Genomic DNA, 17,664 nt, shown 5'->3' on the forward strand with positions numbered 1-17,664 from the left:
AACGTCCGTCTGCCCGAGGGATACTATAATAGTCCAGAACAGTACTGTACACTTCCTCTTAAACATTGCACAGAACATACAGCACAGTACAGTACCGTATACGGTTCAGAAACGGTGATGCTGGCCAAGTTAGAACTCGAATTTTTTTGCCTCTACCTGCTGCATACAAGCAAAGAAATCAAATTTAATCACCTTGTTGATGTGAATGGAACAAATCAGTAAAACCTTCGATGGCAATGCCTTCATGTCTACTTGGACGTTGGCTATTATCGCCGTGACCTGTGCTGTCTATCTATTCTATACTAGCTATGTTTCCCCTTTTAAGTTATTCTCTAAGTCGGGTATTAAAGGACCTCCACCCACATTAATTGTGGGCAATCTATCTGAATTTAGAAAGGGCTTACATGATAGTCTGGTGAATAACCGACAAAAGTATGGAAAAGTATTTGGTACTTTCTTAGGGACACAACCGATGTTATGGATAGGAGATGTCGATATTCTCAAAATCATTATGGTCAAAGAATTCCATCAATTCCCTGATCGAGAAGCACTAATAAAGAAGTTGCCTTACCCTTTCAAACACAGCGTTCTATTTACTAGTGGTGAGGATTGGAAACGAATCAGGAGCATCTTAACAGCAACATTTAGCGCATCGAAATTGAAACAAATTTTTTATATAGTCGAGAGTGCGTGTAACAGATGCGTAGAGAAGTTGGAAGCTCTTAGTGAAAATGAAGAAATCGCTGACATGAAAGTTATTTACGGTAACTTAACTATGGAAGTAATCGCAGCATCAGCATTCGGAGTTCAACTTGAAAACGATCCTCGTGCAAGTAAATTAATTAACTATGCTAATAAAATATTTGATACCGCACCCACAATACAATTCATTTTAGTTTTAATGCCATCATTTCAACCATTCCTTCGATTTTTTCTCCGAGAGCGACAAGAATCGACTACTTATATAGCCAATACTGTAAAGGGAATTATACGTGAGCGTCGTGAATCCCTAAAGAACGGAACTCGTTGCAATCGAGATCTTCTTCAGTTAATGATCGAAGCTTCTGAAGATGGCAAAATGAGCGATGATGAGATCGTCGGTCAAGCATATATCTTCCTTATTGCCGGTTATGAAACCACTGCTAATACATTAACTTATGCAACATACTTATTAGCAAATCATCCTGAAGTACAAGATAAGTTATATAAAGAAATTGATAAAACATATCAAGACAAAGGTGTAATCGATTACGAATCGGTGTCCGAGTTACAATATCTAGACATGGTTCTTAGTGAAACACTACGCATATATCCACCGGCCCATGCAGTTAATCGGGGTGTTAGTAAAGATGTTACTATCAACGGCGTTAAACTTCTAAAATCAGTACCTGTTGGAATTCCTATTTATGGCATTCATCACGATCCAGACTACTGGCCTAATCCTGAGCAATTTAGACCAGAACGATTTACACCCGAAGAAAAACAAGCTCGTAATCCATCGTGTTATATGCCATTCGGTATGGGTCCTCGAAACTGTATCGGGATGAGATTAGCTTTAATTGAAGCAAAATTAGCTTTAGCAAAGGTAGTAAAAGCTGTAGAATTTAGTGCGATAGATAAAACAGAGATTCCTTTAAAACTGAAAGCAGGTGGAACATTATCACCGGCTAACCCGGTATATGTCGGAATTAAGAAGAGATTATAGATTAATTACATATTATCAGTATAACTACAGTATTATGCGTTAGAGCATTACATGTTGTACTATAACTGGTATTCTCATATGGTAGTTCCGATTAATTAGTTACTATCACTAATATATCTAATTAGTTAATTAAGTGCAGGCTGTTATGATTACGATCAGCTGACGCTGCTGTAGATTATATATTGTATATTTAGATATTTATTTCTTTATCCAATTTAGAACTAATCAATGACAACTTTAACGAAAGCCTTCCGAATATTAATTTTTAGATTTTTCAATAAAAACAATGAAAACAATGATGAACATTGCGTATAAGGGCTTCAGTTTGATCTAGGATGGCCAATTATTATAATATTCGATGTATATGCAATATTTGATATTTTGCTAGGAGTTGCTATCTCGAAGCAAAAATGTATGATTGTACATTGCCCGTTCGTCCACGCAATGTATATGCACTGTATAGATAGTAGATCAGTATTACTAGCAGAACCAATCGTAACACTTTGGCTTCGATATACCCCGTACTAGAAAGAGCAAAAGGGCTCTATTAGCCTTTATATTTATCACACGAGTAGTGTTGAATCCTATGTCTAGTAATTCTAACCCGATTTAAAGCAGGCATCAATTATTATCAAACTATTCAAGATATCTATGCAAAATATATCTCTAACAATTCCTTTATCGAAGCTAGTACATCTAGCGTAATCTACTTTGTGCTGAAAAGAGTGAAATCGCACTTTTAAATTTTACAATTAGAGCAACGTCTAATAATACCATGGGAATTCCTGCCTAGTTTAATTACGGTAGCCAATTAATTATTAAATTATGTGAATAAATATACTGTACGTACGGTGGGTGGAAAAGCTATCATTTTACCAAAGTTGCTTTCTGGAAGCAAAAGTATACACCATACTGGTATACGTGCAATAATACTCAGTGCAACGTCGTTAAAAACGTATGTGTGCAATCTGCTGCGTGCTGGAAAGAGTAGAATTGTTCTATTATGTTTAATATGAGCAGTAATAAATGTTGAATGATATATGCAGGATCTATAATCTGATATAAAGTAGCCAAGTATTAAAATGTTTAGATATATATGCAAATATACCGTCATATTTCACTAAGAGTCGTCTTCTTGAAGCAAGAATCTCCATACGTCTGGATAAAAGACCAGTTGGGGTTGTTGCACTGCTTGCACATGTAAAAGTAAGGAGCAGGACAGGTGCTCAAATAAAGACTTAACATAAAACCGTTACAGTAGTCCATTTCATTATAAAACTTTAAATGTAGATGAAGTGACAGTTGGGACGGGACTTCTCTCGATTTTTATTCAGGTAGAAGAAATCGCGAAGTCCCTGCTATCGATACTCATACTATAATTATTAGGTTGCTTAGATGCTTTTTTGTCAATATTTAAACGGTTCCAATGCTTCGGAGTTCTGGCCAGGAATGTGCTACAGTGTAGTCCATATATTATTCTATATGTCCGTTATAATGAATCAATCAACACTTTGATGTCAAATTGTCAATATTTACATTTCTTACTAGAAAGAGTGCATTGTTATTTATGCAGGCTTTTTAGAACTAATGTTGAATATCAGTAACAGGTAAAAGTTGCTATCGTGAAAACAAGAATGAACGACTTGCAGTGTAATATCAGCATTCAATTAGGAATTAGTAAGTTGAAGGAGTATCCATCTAGAGCCACTGTGCTTTCTCCTTTCTTTTTAGGTTTGATTTTGTGGTACAAACTCGCAGCTCATGTGCCTAATAACTTCAAATTACTCACAGTACATGATGTCAGAGCACCAGCACAATCTGTAACATCAGAGACTACTAGAAAAAAGAAACATAATAATACGTATTTTGCTACTGCTATAAACAAACAATTTATTTAATCGCTGATAAAATGGTGGACTTTACTAAAGGGTTATTATTTAACTGTAAAACAAAGTATCAGTTTTGCACAGGTACACAGATCACGTCAGTAATGTAATAAGCCCACTTCAGCTCAAACATGGCGATTTGCAACAGTAAATACGCATCAATGATGCATATAATAAATTAATTATAATCCATGAATGGTAGATTTTATTAAAGGGCTCATATTAGCTTTAATTGAAGCAAAATTAGCTTTAGCCAGAGCAGTACAAGCTGTAGAATTTAGTACGATAGATAAAACAGAGATTCCTTTGAAACTGAGAGCAGGTGCAACACTATCACCGGCTAACTCTGTATATGTTGGAATTAAAAAATGATGATAGATTATTTTATGTGCAATTGATAATCTGTTAACTTTTTGAAATTGCGTTGTAGTGGTCTTTGATCACTTAAAAAGTTTCCTTTTTGACGTAGCAATAGTTAATACTTGTTATTTTACTTCAATCTCTTTACAAAAGCTACTTTGATTTCTTTTCAGTGATGTCCTTAATCATAGATTGATAATAATTAATTAATACCGTGATTTATGCTAGATGAATTATCAATCTTGTATGAGGGATCTATTTAAGATATTTTTACACAGCAATAACGGAAAATTAATGCAATCATTTTTCAATCCAGTATTGTAGAGGCTATAGCTAGAGGACTGGTGGTATTGTTATCTAACTTCTAGAGAAGGATAGCCTTATAACGCTACTGTTTATTTATGGCAGTATGGAAATAAAGATGACCACTTTCCAGTAATATTGAATGCTGTTTAATTATTTTGAATAGGATGGAGAAGACCTTATTTAATAGATTGTTCACCCATATGAGTTTATTAGGCAATCTTAATACTGTAATTTTATTGATATATTTCTGCAGCGGTAATTTTAATTGTTAAAAATAATGCAAGGTATAGCATAGAAATGCTATTAATTTCAATAAGCTGATAACAACTAAAAGTAGAACTGTGATATAAATTTAAACTTACATAAGCAGGTACTAACTTTCTTGCCATATCTTAATGAAGCTCATTGAAAATTTATAATGTTACTCGTACGTATATCGAACTGCAATAATTGTCTGGATTTAGTAACGAATGCGTATATTATTCATCTTAATTGCACCGTGAATTGACTTGTATGCAAATGTGCAATACAGTATTTACGTGCTTCCGTAACAGGTTAGACTGTATCTTGTATGGACAATATTGCAGCAAGTTCTATTTTATTGTTATTGAACAGTTTGTATCTTCATTTTCCATTAAAATTTCGTTGCTTACAATAAACACACAGTAAATTAAACACGATTCAAGTTATAGCAGGTTACAGTCGACATCACAATAATGATGTGTGTAAGTATTAAGATTGGTATTGTCATTCGGCTATTTTAGTATATCAATTTCCCTATTTGAAAACTTTCGCTCTCATTAGAGTTTGATAGTTTGGACAAGGCAAGAAAGAAATAGTTGCAATACGTCTCTATGTCTTTAACATGGATTGTTATATATTGTGATAGGTATATAAATGTGGGGCATTCAATATAGCGTTTTAAATAATATTCCATATTAGCTCAAGCCATCAACTACATTAATTAGTTAGACTTCATTTAAAAATGTGTACATTACACATAACGTCACAGCAAAGCAATCACTTCAATTATTGATAATAATTTTTATATGCGCACGTTGAATTTCAGGATAATTTATGCTGATATCAATGTTGAGAAATAGGATACATATTCATGGCAATTAATTCCAGGTTGTATCGTGTTGCAGTTTCTGCAACGACACCACATTAATGAACTGATTAGAATAAAATTAAAATTACTATATGGGTTATGATAGGATAATTTTATGCAGAATATTTAAAAAATGAAAAAGCAGAATATACTACTTAGGAAAATTTATTTATTATTAATTTACTGTATTTCATTTAGCGTAAAATGATATCAATTTTAAGGTGAGTAATCCTGGACGCAATGATATATATGTAGCAAAACTATATAATATGAATAGGAAATTAATTTGCCACTTGAAAATTCTTTAACGGTTATATATGGATGCAAGCTAACTTATTCCCCATACCGCAAGTTTGCAGTGGAGAATAATCAACCACTAACAGTTATTAGTGTAGTTATGCCAGCGTAAATATCGAATTTGCGCCATGGTTAAGGATATTATTGCAATGATTTAATTAATTAACTAGCACTAGAATTTGCTTTTAACTTTCTTCTGTTTCGTACTTTAGATAATATTTCATATGCTTTATTGATTTCGATACTTTTCTGTTCTGATTCTCTTAAATTGTTTGGGTTTTTATCTGGGTGCCATTTTAAAATTAATTTTTTATATTGCCGTCGAATTTCAGCATCGGTCGCTTGCATACTCAATCCCAACACCTTCAAGGCATTCGATTCACCCTCAGGATCTAATGCTTTGTTAAGTTCTATCCAAACATGCCACCATCCATTTTGCTTTCCTTCTTGATAAATTGCGTATAGCACTTCCTTAAATTCTAGCCATAACGGTGACGAAAAGAAATGATCTACAGCATCCTTGACCTTGATACGTTCACCATCTTCTGAGGTAACTTCACCATGATGATAGATCGATATAGAAATAGCAGTTATGTATAAAGTACCAGCTAAGGCTAATATTAGCCATCGTCGAAATACGCCTCGATGACACTTAAACTCATTAGGAGTTTTATATGTGGTACACATAGATGCAGCCGGGCTTGCAATTAATGCAGTCAAGAAAATAATTTGCGAATGGTTTTCATGGCCAAAACAGATAACATTAAAAAATACAGCTAGTATAGAAATATATAAAGCTGGTTTTATTGCCAGCTTATGTCGGCCAACATTGGCTACTGTAAAAATTGCAATTGCTTCTCCAATGGCCAAAAAAAGAAATGAGACGTAATAATGAAATTGATTGTCTAATGGAACGATCATGGATGTAATCAGACCGTAAACATAAGCAACACTGACTTGGGCTACTAATCGTACAAATACAAATGGCGGTCCTTTGACTTCATTTTGTTTGCGGTTACTGGCTGATCCTTTTACTTCTTTCTTTTTGCGGTTACTTGGTTTAGATGGTTTATCAAAGTCATCTTCATTTGCATCACGGACATAAGTAGGTAATCGCCAAAGATCGCGTAAACATCCAAGACCGAATAGTCCACCCAATGTCGACCAATATAGGAAAGCGTGGCGATCACGACCAAGATAGAAATGATGAAGTCCAATAATGCCTCCAAAGATTAATAATATATAAGCTATCAATAAACTCTTTTGTTTTTTAACAGCCATGATAGAGTTTATACCATGGATAACGTCGTTAATGTTATTCTGTACACGAATAGGCTATGTAAGATATTGGTGCTATGGTAATTGATAATTCCATTCAATGTGCAGATGTAGCCAAAAACTGTTTCTTTTAATAGTTCATCTGTCGTGATGATTGTTTGGTAAAGTTTTGACTCAGAGTAACTAGTCAATTTTTAGATCTTTTCCTTTTAGTGATGCGATCTTTGGTCGAATAGCTGTATACTTGCCTGTTAAGGTTGTAGTAGTAATACAATTACAGTAAATATAAAAAGAAGCCATATGTTCATATCATGGATGTACGATATCCTAAGCTGCATCAATGATATCCATCTAGATCGAAGATAAAGTTAAAGTTTCATATCAAGTCTTTTATTTGCCTAATGCAGAATTTGGTAGTTTAATAAATTGAAAAGATGATATTGATCGGCAAGAAGATCTACTGGAAGTAATTATGCAAAGTTCTACGTCTGCACCACAAACAGACAAATATGCGTTATCATTACTTAACAGATTCTGTGCTCAATATTCGCCTATATGACCACATCAGTTTTCGATGGTATGATTCAATCGATCCAATTTTATCATTTTCTGTCAATCTATACTCTATTTTATGAAATAAAATAATATCGGCTGCATTCTCACATACCGAGAAGCAGTCCAGTGACTACATTTGATGGTGCCAGTTGGAAGTGGAGTTTTGTTGGTAGCAGGGGGTATCTTGTATTATTACTGATGACTTTTGACGGCACTGTGAATCCCTGACGTGGCAATGGACAAATGGTCTGGATAAAAAGGAAACATTGATTCCTATTCTCTCTATTAGATATTAATACCGCTGTCATCATCCTTCTTATTATTATTATCCTTTGGCTCCTTGATAAAAGATGAAGGCAACAATATACATTGTTATTGATAACTCATTTATTTATTTATATTCTATTCAAAATGTTTTTATTCACCATAAACATGAGTGCAAATCTGATCAATGAACGAATTGCTGCATACAGGGCGACACAATCAAAGGAGTAGCAGAAGTTAGGCTATAGCATAGAGACAAGGTACTGCAGTGAAAATAATTCAATATTGCGTTTTCTATTATTTTGGCCCGCTTGATAATGATTAATTAATCTACGTAATTAGAGTTGGCTATTGACACAGCTACAATGATAAAACTGGATATTGAAATGGGCACAAGCTAATTTTACTATCATCATTGCCGATATTCCTTTTTTTCTGTTTGCATTGAACACTGCGCAATAATGGAACAAAAACTTTCATTCGATAGATATCTCGTAAGCAGGAGTTTTTATGCAGTAGAAAATAATGAAAATGGGACGACTATACCATCGCTAGGCATGGAAAGCTAGAACAACCAATGCGAGTGCTTTGAACTCCTATCAAGTTAAGCTAATGCAACAGCTCAAGACTTTTATAGACAGTCGTAAGCAAGAGCTTTCATGCAATAAAAATAAAGCAAAACAGGACTGCCATTGCTAGACATGAAAAACAAGATCACCAATGCCAACGTGAGTCCTTTGAACTCCCATCAGACTGAGCTAACGCCATATTATTTGGGTTACAGACTTTCATGCCGTAGATATGTCGTAAGCAGGAATTTTTATGCAATAAAAAAGGATGAAAACAGGACTGACATTGTTCGACATGAAAAGCTAGAGCAACTAATGCCAATGTCAGCGCTTTGAACTCATATCAGGTTGAGTTAGTGCAATATCATTGAGTTTTAGACTCTCATTCCATAGATACGGTATGTCGTAAGCAGGAGATTTTATGCTGTAGCAAAAATTTAAAATAGGACTGCTATCGCTAGACATGGAAAGCTAGTATAACCAATCTGAATGCTATAAACTCCTATCAAGTTGATTCAATGCATATGATTGAGCGAACGATTTTTCATTCTATCGATATGTCTTAAAGTAGGAGTTTTTATGTACTAGGAAAAAGTGATAATAGGATAGCCTTCGCTAGACTTGAAAAGCTAGAACAACCAAAATCGAGGCTTCAATACGATCATAAAATCAATATTTCACGTTCGACCGGGAAGCTATAGTAGGATGTCTTTTTTCTACTATAGCTACAGGATGTTAGTTCTACGTCTACAGTATACTATATGAATGAAAAATAACGCTGACAGACATTGGCAGCACTTTTACTAAAGTACTAACTTATTCTAATCCTTAGCCTCCCCAAAACCAAAAGTTATCAACTATTACTGTCTGCATTGACATTGCAATATAGTTAACAATGACACCGTCAATTAATTTCCATCGCCTTCTACTGTGGTCAATTGACAGATAGTAATTAATTAAATTAATTATGCATTTGTCGAAAAGCATGGTAATAAAATGATGACGAATAATATCGTGTTATAACATGAAACGTTTTGGAATAAAAATTGCGCTGATTACCTGCGAGTCTTTGCAACACCTGGCGTGTTCAACGGGCCTTGTAGCAGTCACTGGTTTAGTCCTGCAAGTTAAGACCCAGTGGTATTGCAAACAGGGCTAAATACACCATTCGGAACCTTTCGTCTTGTTAATAAGGAAAGAAAATTTTCTAATCGAAGCTATCCTGCTTAAAAATCGAGGTATCCGCTCTGCAAATGGCCCACCGCTATTACTGCGCAAAGCAGATTACAAAATCCGTTCTAGCTAAAACGTCGGTGTCTTATACTATTAACCTCCTCGAGTAGGGGTAGATGTAGGTTTACAAGGGTTGTCCAACTTGGCTAAAGTATGTGTCATATATCTGAATCTTAGACTTGGTTAATGTTAGTATACGAAAATACACAACAGTATGCTAATGTTGCTGCAAATGTCGTGTACTATTAACCTCCTGCAGTAGATGTAGGTCTGAGTTTACATGCGTTATCCAACTTTGCAAATATTGCTATACTGTAGATGTACGCGTACTGTACTTCTACCTTGGCATAGATGTGGATGTACGTAAATTTTCAAGCCTTGTCCAGTTAGCTAAATGGCTAAAGTATGCTAATATTGCTATCCTACGACGGGATAGATTAAACATTTATGTAACACGTCAAGTTCAAAGACTTGCAGTAGATTGTATGACCTAATAAATAAAATGGACTCACTCATTCTCTCCCTGCTCTTTGCAGTTTGCAATGGATCTACAGTAGTTTAGCAGATTTGTCTACTGGTATATAACATGAACAGTCAAAAGAGTGAAGGTTTATATAACTTTAAAAGGATACTTTTATATTATGTGCACCAGGAGTTTCTGACGAGACTATAAAAGGCTGATGCCTGAAGATTCCTTTTTAGTTCGTTAGTCGGTTAGATAGTCAACTAGTTTTCAATTGATATTTAATTGTGAAGACTATAATCTTGGGTGCCAAGATTCCTTCAGTAATAAATGATAGTAAATCTCTGACTATCTCGTCTACATCATCTGTGACGCTATAATTATACCATAGTATTCGGTTGTTGGAACTGAATTATTTGGTGATATAGCTAATCTCGCCTCTTTAAGTTAGTAAGTGGCGTTCTCCGCAAGGATTGGCGTGTGTAGACTACTTTGTCACTAGTGGTGTGTGACAGTTTACTACTTGAGTCGGTCAATTCTTTCTCATTATATTCTATATTGGTTTTGCAGCGACAAGATATATTGCAATTGATGGCAAGGTTTCATGGCTTGAGCATCAACTTTCGGTCTTAGTCGTTAAACTAATGCTAAAACGCCATCTTTATAGAGCTCTACATACTACTGTGTTTGATTTTATGGTAAACTTAACAGATATACTACTTACTTTGGTAAAGTCTTTCAAATTATATTTTGCATTGCTTTTGCATACGCACAGGGTTTATTACAGTTTTATGGCAAGGTTTTTCTTACAGCTTTAGCATCCACTTTCGGTCTTTCTGGACGAATTCATAAGGTAGCTATATTACCTTGATAGTTGAACAAACGCTAAATTAAGGCGCTATTCTTGTACATACTACTATACTGTATCGGATCTAACGATAAAATAAATAAATAACTACAGTATACTTGGGAGTCGTCCTGGCGATGCTTCTACTGTATGTCCTTGAATGATGCTTCGCTAAAAGAATAATTTCTCAAATTCATTTTTGTCCTCCTCGATCAATTTATAGAGTGAAAGTTTATTGTTTGCGTCACTAAAACATTTTCTTTAGTAATATACATATTCAGTATCATCTTTGTCAATGTTGCGATATGGGCCAGTCCAATAAAGCAGCAGACAGTGTATCAAAATTGTAGAGGATTAAGTTAAGTTAGTTAAGTTAAAGTCGATCCTAGTCTCTATCCATGATCAGTGATCTGAACCTCTAAATAACAGGTAAAATTCTAGTTAAATAGTAGCCATAGTCAAGATGATTATCTAATCATCCATCAATCGACGATATCGTGCACTAAAAGTAAAAACTTGGCATAGAACTCGGACAGTAATGTATGATTTCTGTATCTACTGGTAGTTTATTTTATAAATAAATGTAAAATCATTTGCTAATGCTTATAGTTGCACTATTCATTGCAGTTATGCGAATACATCTACTGCTAAAGTTTTGGCTACATTCAAATCATAAGGGGTTGATTATGTGTCTATCGACATACAGTACATATCTTGGCCTCGTCACTAGGATATGATTGTAATTTTATAGTCGATAACGTGCTAATAAAATCTGCGATTAAGCATGAGGATTCATGTATTGGAATAATAAGACTTTTTATGCGTACATATACAGAAAAAGATTCATAAGCTGTGTTATATCTAATGTTCTACGCCTTCAAGAGATCATCAACTACCGTACCTACAATCCTGACTCATTCAAAACAGGAATAACTAGATTGATAAATCGATAGTAAAGATCGGTTTTCATTTATAATTAATTCATCTTAGTAATTAATACAATTTTAAGCAATGATCCAATAGGCTGGCGATATGGCTTACACTATACAGTAGCTTAAGCATGATTTTGAAATGGGATACGTTCCATGTTTTCTAGTTTCTAGTTCAAAAAGGATAACGTTGCATGATTACCAAAGGAAGGTCTTGATCGCATTACAATCGATAGAGTACAGCTTGACCAAGACCTTGCTCTTGATGCACTTCCTAATCAGACCTGGAACGCATTTTTATGCCATCTTAGAGATATTGGAAAGGATAAAACTAGCACTGGATGATCACCCAAGTAAGACATGAATCGCCTTTATCGTTGTATTAATCCAATAAAAAAATGAGACTATACTCGCATCGCTGTTATGCATTTCTAATCCGAACTAGAACGGTATGTTGAATGAAAGGATAATGCTTACTGCTTTTGGATAATCACCAAAGACTTCGATTGCCTTCGATTTCGCATTTGCTGCATACCAATAATACAATTTGAAGCATTAAGATGACAACGCTCGTAGTGAATGAATTCCTTAATCGAAGCTTTAATGCTAAATCAGTTTGCTGGAAAGTATTAATTACTGTTTTTACATGATTCTACGATCCGATTTTGCATGTTATTCCAAACAGTAATGGAATTAATAGAAGTCTAACGCCATTGCTATTTATATATTTTATTTCTAAGAGAAACAGGAGTGCCCATGCTGCTGTAGGGAAAAAAAAGAATAGCAGCTACAACGTTCGGATGATCATCAAAGTAAGAATTTAATTGCATTGGTTCCTATATTTATCCCAATAATAGAGTATTAATGATGGAGTCATCAGATTCTGTAATTCCTTTCTAATCAAAGCTAGAATGCTATATTTTTTTATATAGAGAAGAATGATAAATTTTGCTGCTGTTGAATTACGCGTATAATCGCCAATATAAGCTGCTCCAATAAAAAGACGCTAATTGCCTTGCTTGCTATGTTAAAGGCCAATAATAGCATATTACGATGGCATCGTTCTTATTACTTTTTTAATCAAGTTTGGAATGTCATGCTGATTATACTAAAAATGGATAAGGTTATTATTGGATGATGATCAAAGTAAGGATTGGATTACCTTGGTTGCTATATTTATACCAAAATTGGAACGTGATAATGGCATCATTTCGAATTCCTTTGAAATTTTCAGCTGATGTAATAGAGCCTACATTAACCAATGCAATATCTAAAAAAGCAAAGACATTAACCTGAAAAATTACAGGCAAAAGGTTATGCTGCATTATGAAGATATATTAAATCATGGATATCAATGCCCAATTTTCAGTATTGTGCGACAGAACTATTGTAAAGTCAATCAAGAAAAGAATCTTTACTATTTCATAAGAATATCATTCATTTTTAATTGCCCAAGAGAATATGGACCTGATGACGTCGTCTTGAATACAAATTTCCTCTATCACTTTACAAGATGAAATTGATCTATACATCTTTAGATTTCAATTTTAGCTTGCATAAAGTATCAAGTGCAAATGATGACAATGAATTTTAAGTTGTAATATTGTATATTTTCAATATACACATCCATACTTTGGCTTTAATTCATTATTTTAATTTTTGTAACACATGAGCTTAAATGATGGCAAAGACTTCTGATTGGTAATATCATTATACACATACATGCTTAACTCCAATTCATGCTTTAGCTTGAGCAAAGTATAGAATATAGATGATGAAAATTAAATTTTAAGTAGTAATACCATGCATATTCAACATATATATTTGGGTTCCAAGTTCTCGTTTTAGCTTATACAAAGTATAGAATATAGATGATAATAATTAACTTTAGGTTATAGTATCGTACATTTTCAACATATATATGTACTTTGGTTCCTATTTATCGTTTTAGCTTGCACAAAATATAGAATGTAGATGATGGTAATTAATTTTTAGTTGCAATACCGTACATTCTCAACATGCATACTTTTGGCTCCAATTTACGTTTTAGTTTGCACAAAATATGGAATGTAGATGATGACAATTAATTTTACGTTGTAATATCATACATTTGTAACATACGAGATACATACTTTGGTTTTAATTCATCATTTTAGCTTACAAATAAAATATAGACCGGAGATGATGATATTAATTCTAAGTTGTTCTACCGTACACTATCATACCATGGTTATAACTCATCGTTTTAGCTTACACAAAGCATAGAAGGTGAATGATGATAGTTCATTTAAATCTACAATATAATACCAATTTTCAATAGTTGTACTTTGTTTTCAGTTCATTACTTTAGCTTTACAAGGTATAGAGTGTAGATGATAGTAAATTTTAAGGTCTGATACGATATATTTTCAATATTACTTGACAGAACCATTACAAAATCAATCAAAAAAAAAAGTTTCCTATTTCACGACAAGGAATATCATTCATTTTCACTTGCTCAAGACAACGTGAACCGGATGATATTAGTATAAGTACATGCATCCTCCAACATTTTATATTATGAAAATGATTTATACATAATTTACTTCCAATTCACCGTTTTAAAAATCGCAAAGTATAGAATGTTGGTGATGGTGATTCATTTTAAATTGTAATACTGAACGTTTCATTGGACATTACTTTTAATTTATCATTTTTACTTTCGCAAAGTATAGAATTTGGTTGATAGTAATTAGTACATTTTAGGTTGTAATGCCGTACACTTTCAATAGACCAATTTTAGCCTCTAATTCATTATTTTAGTTGTTATAAAGCATAGAATGTAGATAATGATAATTAACGTTAAGATCAAATACCTGCCAAATTATCCTAGTGCCATTTTATTGTTATAGACCATTACAGTATCCATTGAAATCTTTCAAAATTTAGACATAACATAGAAAGATATCGAGTTAATACGGTATTTATAATTTTAATTCTTTCCAGGAAAAAGAGCCATCAAGAAAAATTTATTCAGGGGCTGATATTGTATATCTACCGTAGTAAGGGAGACGGGATGATAATGGAATTAAAAGTAATTTTTGACTTTGGTGAGAAAGAATAACAACGTAGACAAAATTTATTAAAAGTTGCATTGGACGCTAGTAGCTACGCGAGTAAATTTCAATTCAATTTTGCCATATTTTTGATCAAGTAGCTTAAAAATGCCCAAATTGGACTTAGTTTTATTCGTCATAAACAGAATTTACATTGATTATTGCGTTGTTCCCTGGCGAGATGTCAAGAGATTTTAAATTGTTCTAGCAGTAATAATAGCCGTTGTACTAATTTCATTTCCTTCAATAGCATCCTATATTGTCTGATAAAGTAAATTTAATTAACATGGAAATTATAGTTGTGATCTTATCATATTCAGACTTTTAGGCCATTAACCGGATAATTCAAGCTCTAATTTTTTGTTATGCATATGCTATAAATGACCATCGTAGAAATGAAATCATTTTAACCGATATTGCACCTCAAAGGTATTCAAAAACGTAATCTTCATCATCTTCAGAGTCTTTATTCTCCATTTTTACATAATCGATAGTTTCTATACATGCACTGAAACGGACGCTTTTTCGTTTCGTTTTGCCATCGATTTCAGAAATTGGAGTAGAGCTCGATGAATCTAAAGAATTACTGCGCCGTTTCTGTGGTTGTTGATCATGATTGCTAAGGTTTGATGAATCCTTAGAAGTGGTTAGTGGATCAAAGTTACAATTATGGTCTTTCAGATGCTTATTTCCATCGCTAAATTTTAATTTTTTCTCTTCTCGAATCAAACCCATCACATCCCATAAACGATTTTTAAAGTGCTTACGATCACCACTAAAGCAATAACCAAATGGACTGCATATGGTCATGGATAAGCAAACCCAAGATACCACAGCAGGCATATCGCCTGGTAGAAAGTATGGCGATTGCTTTGCAAATACCACAATATACCATAAACGTAAAGGGATCCAAATTAATGACGATTTTAACATTATCGGTAGATAGAAGTGAGCACTACATTCATCGGTTACATTAATGTAGAGTTTATTCAACTGATTGCCGAAAGTATCAATCAAATAAAATAATTGCCATTTAGAAGATTTTTGTGAAGAATTTGCTCTCTTTCTCATTTTACCTGAAGCAGAAGCTAAACTATGCCGGCGTGCCTTAATCCATACTGTACTTAATATCCAACTGTAGCCAATATAGATTAATATTGCTGTTATAAAATAAGTAATTGATGTTCTCCATAATGGTTTAGATAATTGCTCAACGCGTTGATAAATATCATCCGAGATAGAATTGGGCATGAATGTCAGTAATCTATTCTTGCCTTGACTCTTCGTGCTGTTGTTATGCGCTAAAAAGATGGTCCAAATTGTAGCACAGCTGGATGTGGCATTGTGATCATCGCGAATAGGAGAGATTTCATCAATATTGGATGGTAAATGATCATCACCATAGAATGAGATACATATTGAACAAATCAGAATAACGAATGGATAGAGAATACGGCGACGAAGTAGAAAAGGCAATTGATTACGTTGAATAGTTTTCATTAAATCACCGTACTGTTCGACTGTCATACGAATAAATATACAAACGATGGCTAATGTCAGTAGAAGATCGGATAGTAATGGACATGAAGAGCATAACTGATGATTTACTAGATGTGAATTAATGATGGACGAGATCGATGTCGATAAGATCGATATAATTAAATTGGTATAAGCAATATGGCGAAAAAATTTCTTCGTAATACCAATTCGTAAGCTACGATTTTGATAAATTATCGGCGACATATATGCAGTGCCAACAGCAGTTAAGATAAAAGCAGCTGCTAATGATATTATTTGCTCATCTTTTTGATTATTGATCCACATTTTTCCGAAGAGACCAGCAATTTCCAATTCAATCCTTTGGGTATTCAACTTAATCTTGTTTGTGTTGTATGATGTTTTAGCCTTGCAGGTATTCTCTCTACACGTGAAAAATAATTCATTTACCCTTCAAGCAAACTGAAATATGGTTGATGGAAGTCCTTCCTTACATGAATAATCTTACATAGAGGCAGCATCAATGACTTTGACTAGGAAACCTATAAATCAACGGTATGAAAGGAATTTGTCTTGATACAAGGCCAAGGATTGATTGGCGCTAGTTGCTAAATCTGGAATACTATAGAGCATAACATACAATATTGTTAATGGCTTTCTATTCGTCAATGGTATCGTTTTAATTTGGATAGTTAGGGTATTTAGAAGTTACTTTTATAGAATTGTCATGGATAAATTACCCTTTTATATTCGTTATTATTATCTATATTAAGAAGTGCTGCTTTGCCATATGGTGCTACAAAATTTGTTTTTGGTCAATAGTTTGAATAGATTTAACGCTGTTAGTATCGATTTGCTGTTGTGTTTGGTAAAATATACATTTGGTAAATAAGAATGGACTGTAGGTAATAAGCAATCCAATAAACTGATAAAGCAATATCTATTAACACGGTGATAGAGTGCAATTCTAGCTTTGAAGAATGCTGATCTATAGGATAATACAACTTACTTTCAAGTAGATCAAGAACTAAGCCGCCATCATCAAGCGAAAGTGATATTATTCTTTTACTTAACAGTCATAAAACTGGAAATACTCGTGTGAAGTGAATATAGAGAAAATACTTAACTTAGATCTGCATGCAATGGTGTTAATAAACATGCGTGCGGTTGGCAGTCAAAAGTGTGAAACAACTTTACAGGTGGATTATTAATTTTTTCTTTATTAACAATTTTCTAACTAATGATGCCATTTCTTTTCACTAGATACTA

The 17,664-nt window shown here is 33.6% G+C and overlaps 3 protein-coding genes across 3 annotated transcripts; 1 reads left to right on the plus strand and 2 right to left on the minus strand.

Annotated features, from left to right (window-relative positions):
- Positions 1–244: 244 nt before the first annotated feature.
- Positions 245–1,705, plus strand: TRIADDRAFT_54215 (uncharacterized protein; the record flags this gene model as incomplete). Its single annotated transcript, XM_002110295.1, has 1 exon — positions 245–1,705. The coding sequence occupies one exon, from the start codon at positions 245–247 to the stop codon at positions 1,703–1,705; it is 1,461 nt and encodes a 486-aa protein (XP_002110331.1).
- Positions 1,706–5,827: 4,122 nt separating this feature from the next.
- On the minus strand, positions 5,828–6,946 carry TRIADDRAFT_23261 (uncharacterized protein; the record flags this gene model as incomplete). The annotated part of the gene is made up of 1 exon (XM_002110826.1): positions 5,828–6,946. The coding sequence occupies one exon, from the start codon at positions 6,944–6,946 to the stop codon at positions 5,828–5,830; it is 1,119 nt and encodes a 372-aa protein (XP_002110862.1).
- An 8,375-nt stretch (positions 6,947–15,321) lies between these two features.
- TRIADDRAFT_54217 (uncharacterized protein) lies at positions 15,322–16,722 on the minus strand (the record flags this gene model as incomplete). Its single annotated transcript, XM_002110827.1, has 1 exon — positions 15,322–16,722. One exon carries the CDS (start codon positions 16,720–16,722, stop codon positions 15,322–15,324), a length of 1,401 nt encoding a protein of 466 aa, XP_002110863.1.
- Between the last annotated feature and the right edge of the window lie 942 nt (positions 16,723–17,664).

Source organism: Trichoplax adhaerens, genomic scaffold, assembly GCF_000150275.1.
Source record: "Trichoplax adhaerens TRIADscaffold_3 genomic scaffold, whole genome shotgun sequence".
Taxonomy (NCBI): domain Eukaryota; kingdom Metazoa; phylum Placozoa; class Uniplacotomia; order Trichoplacea; family Trichoplacidae; genus Trichoplax; species Trichoplax adhaerens.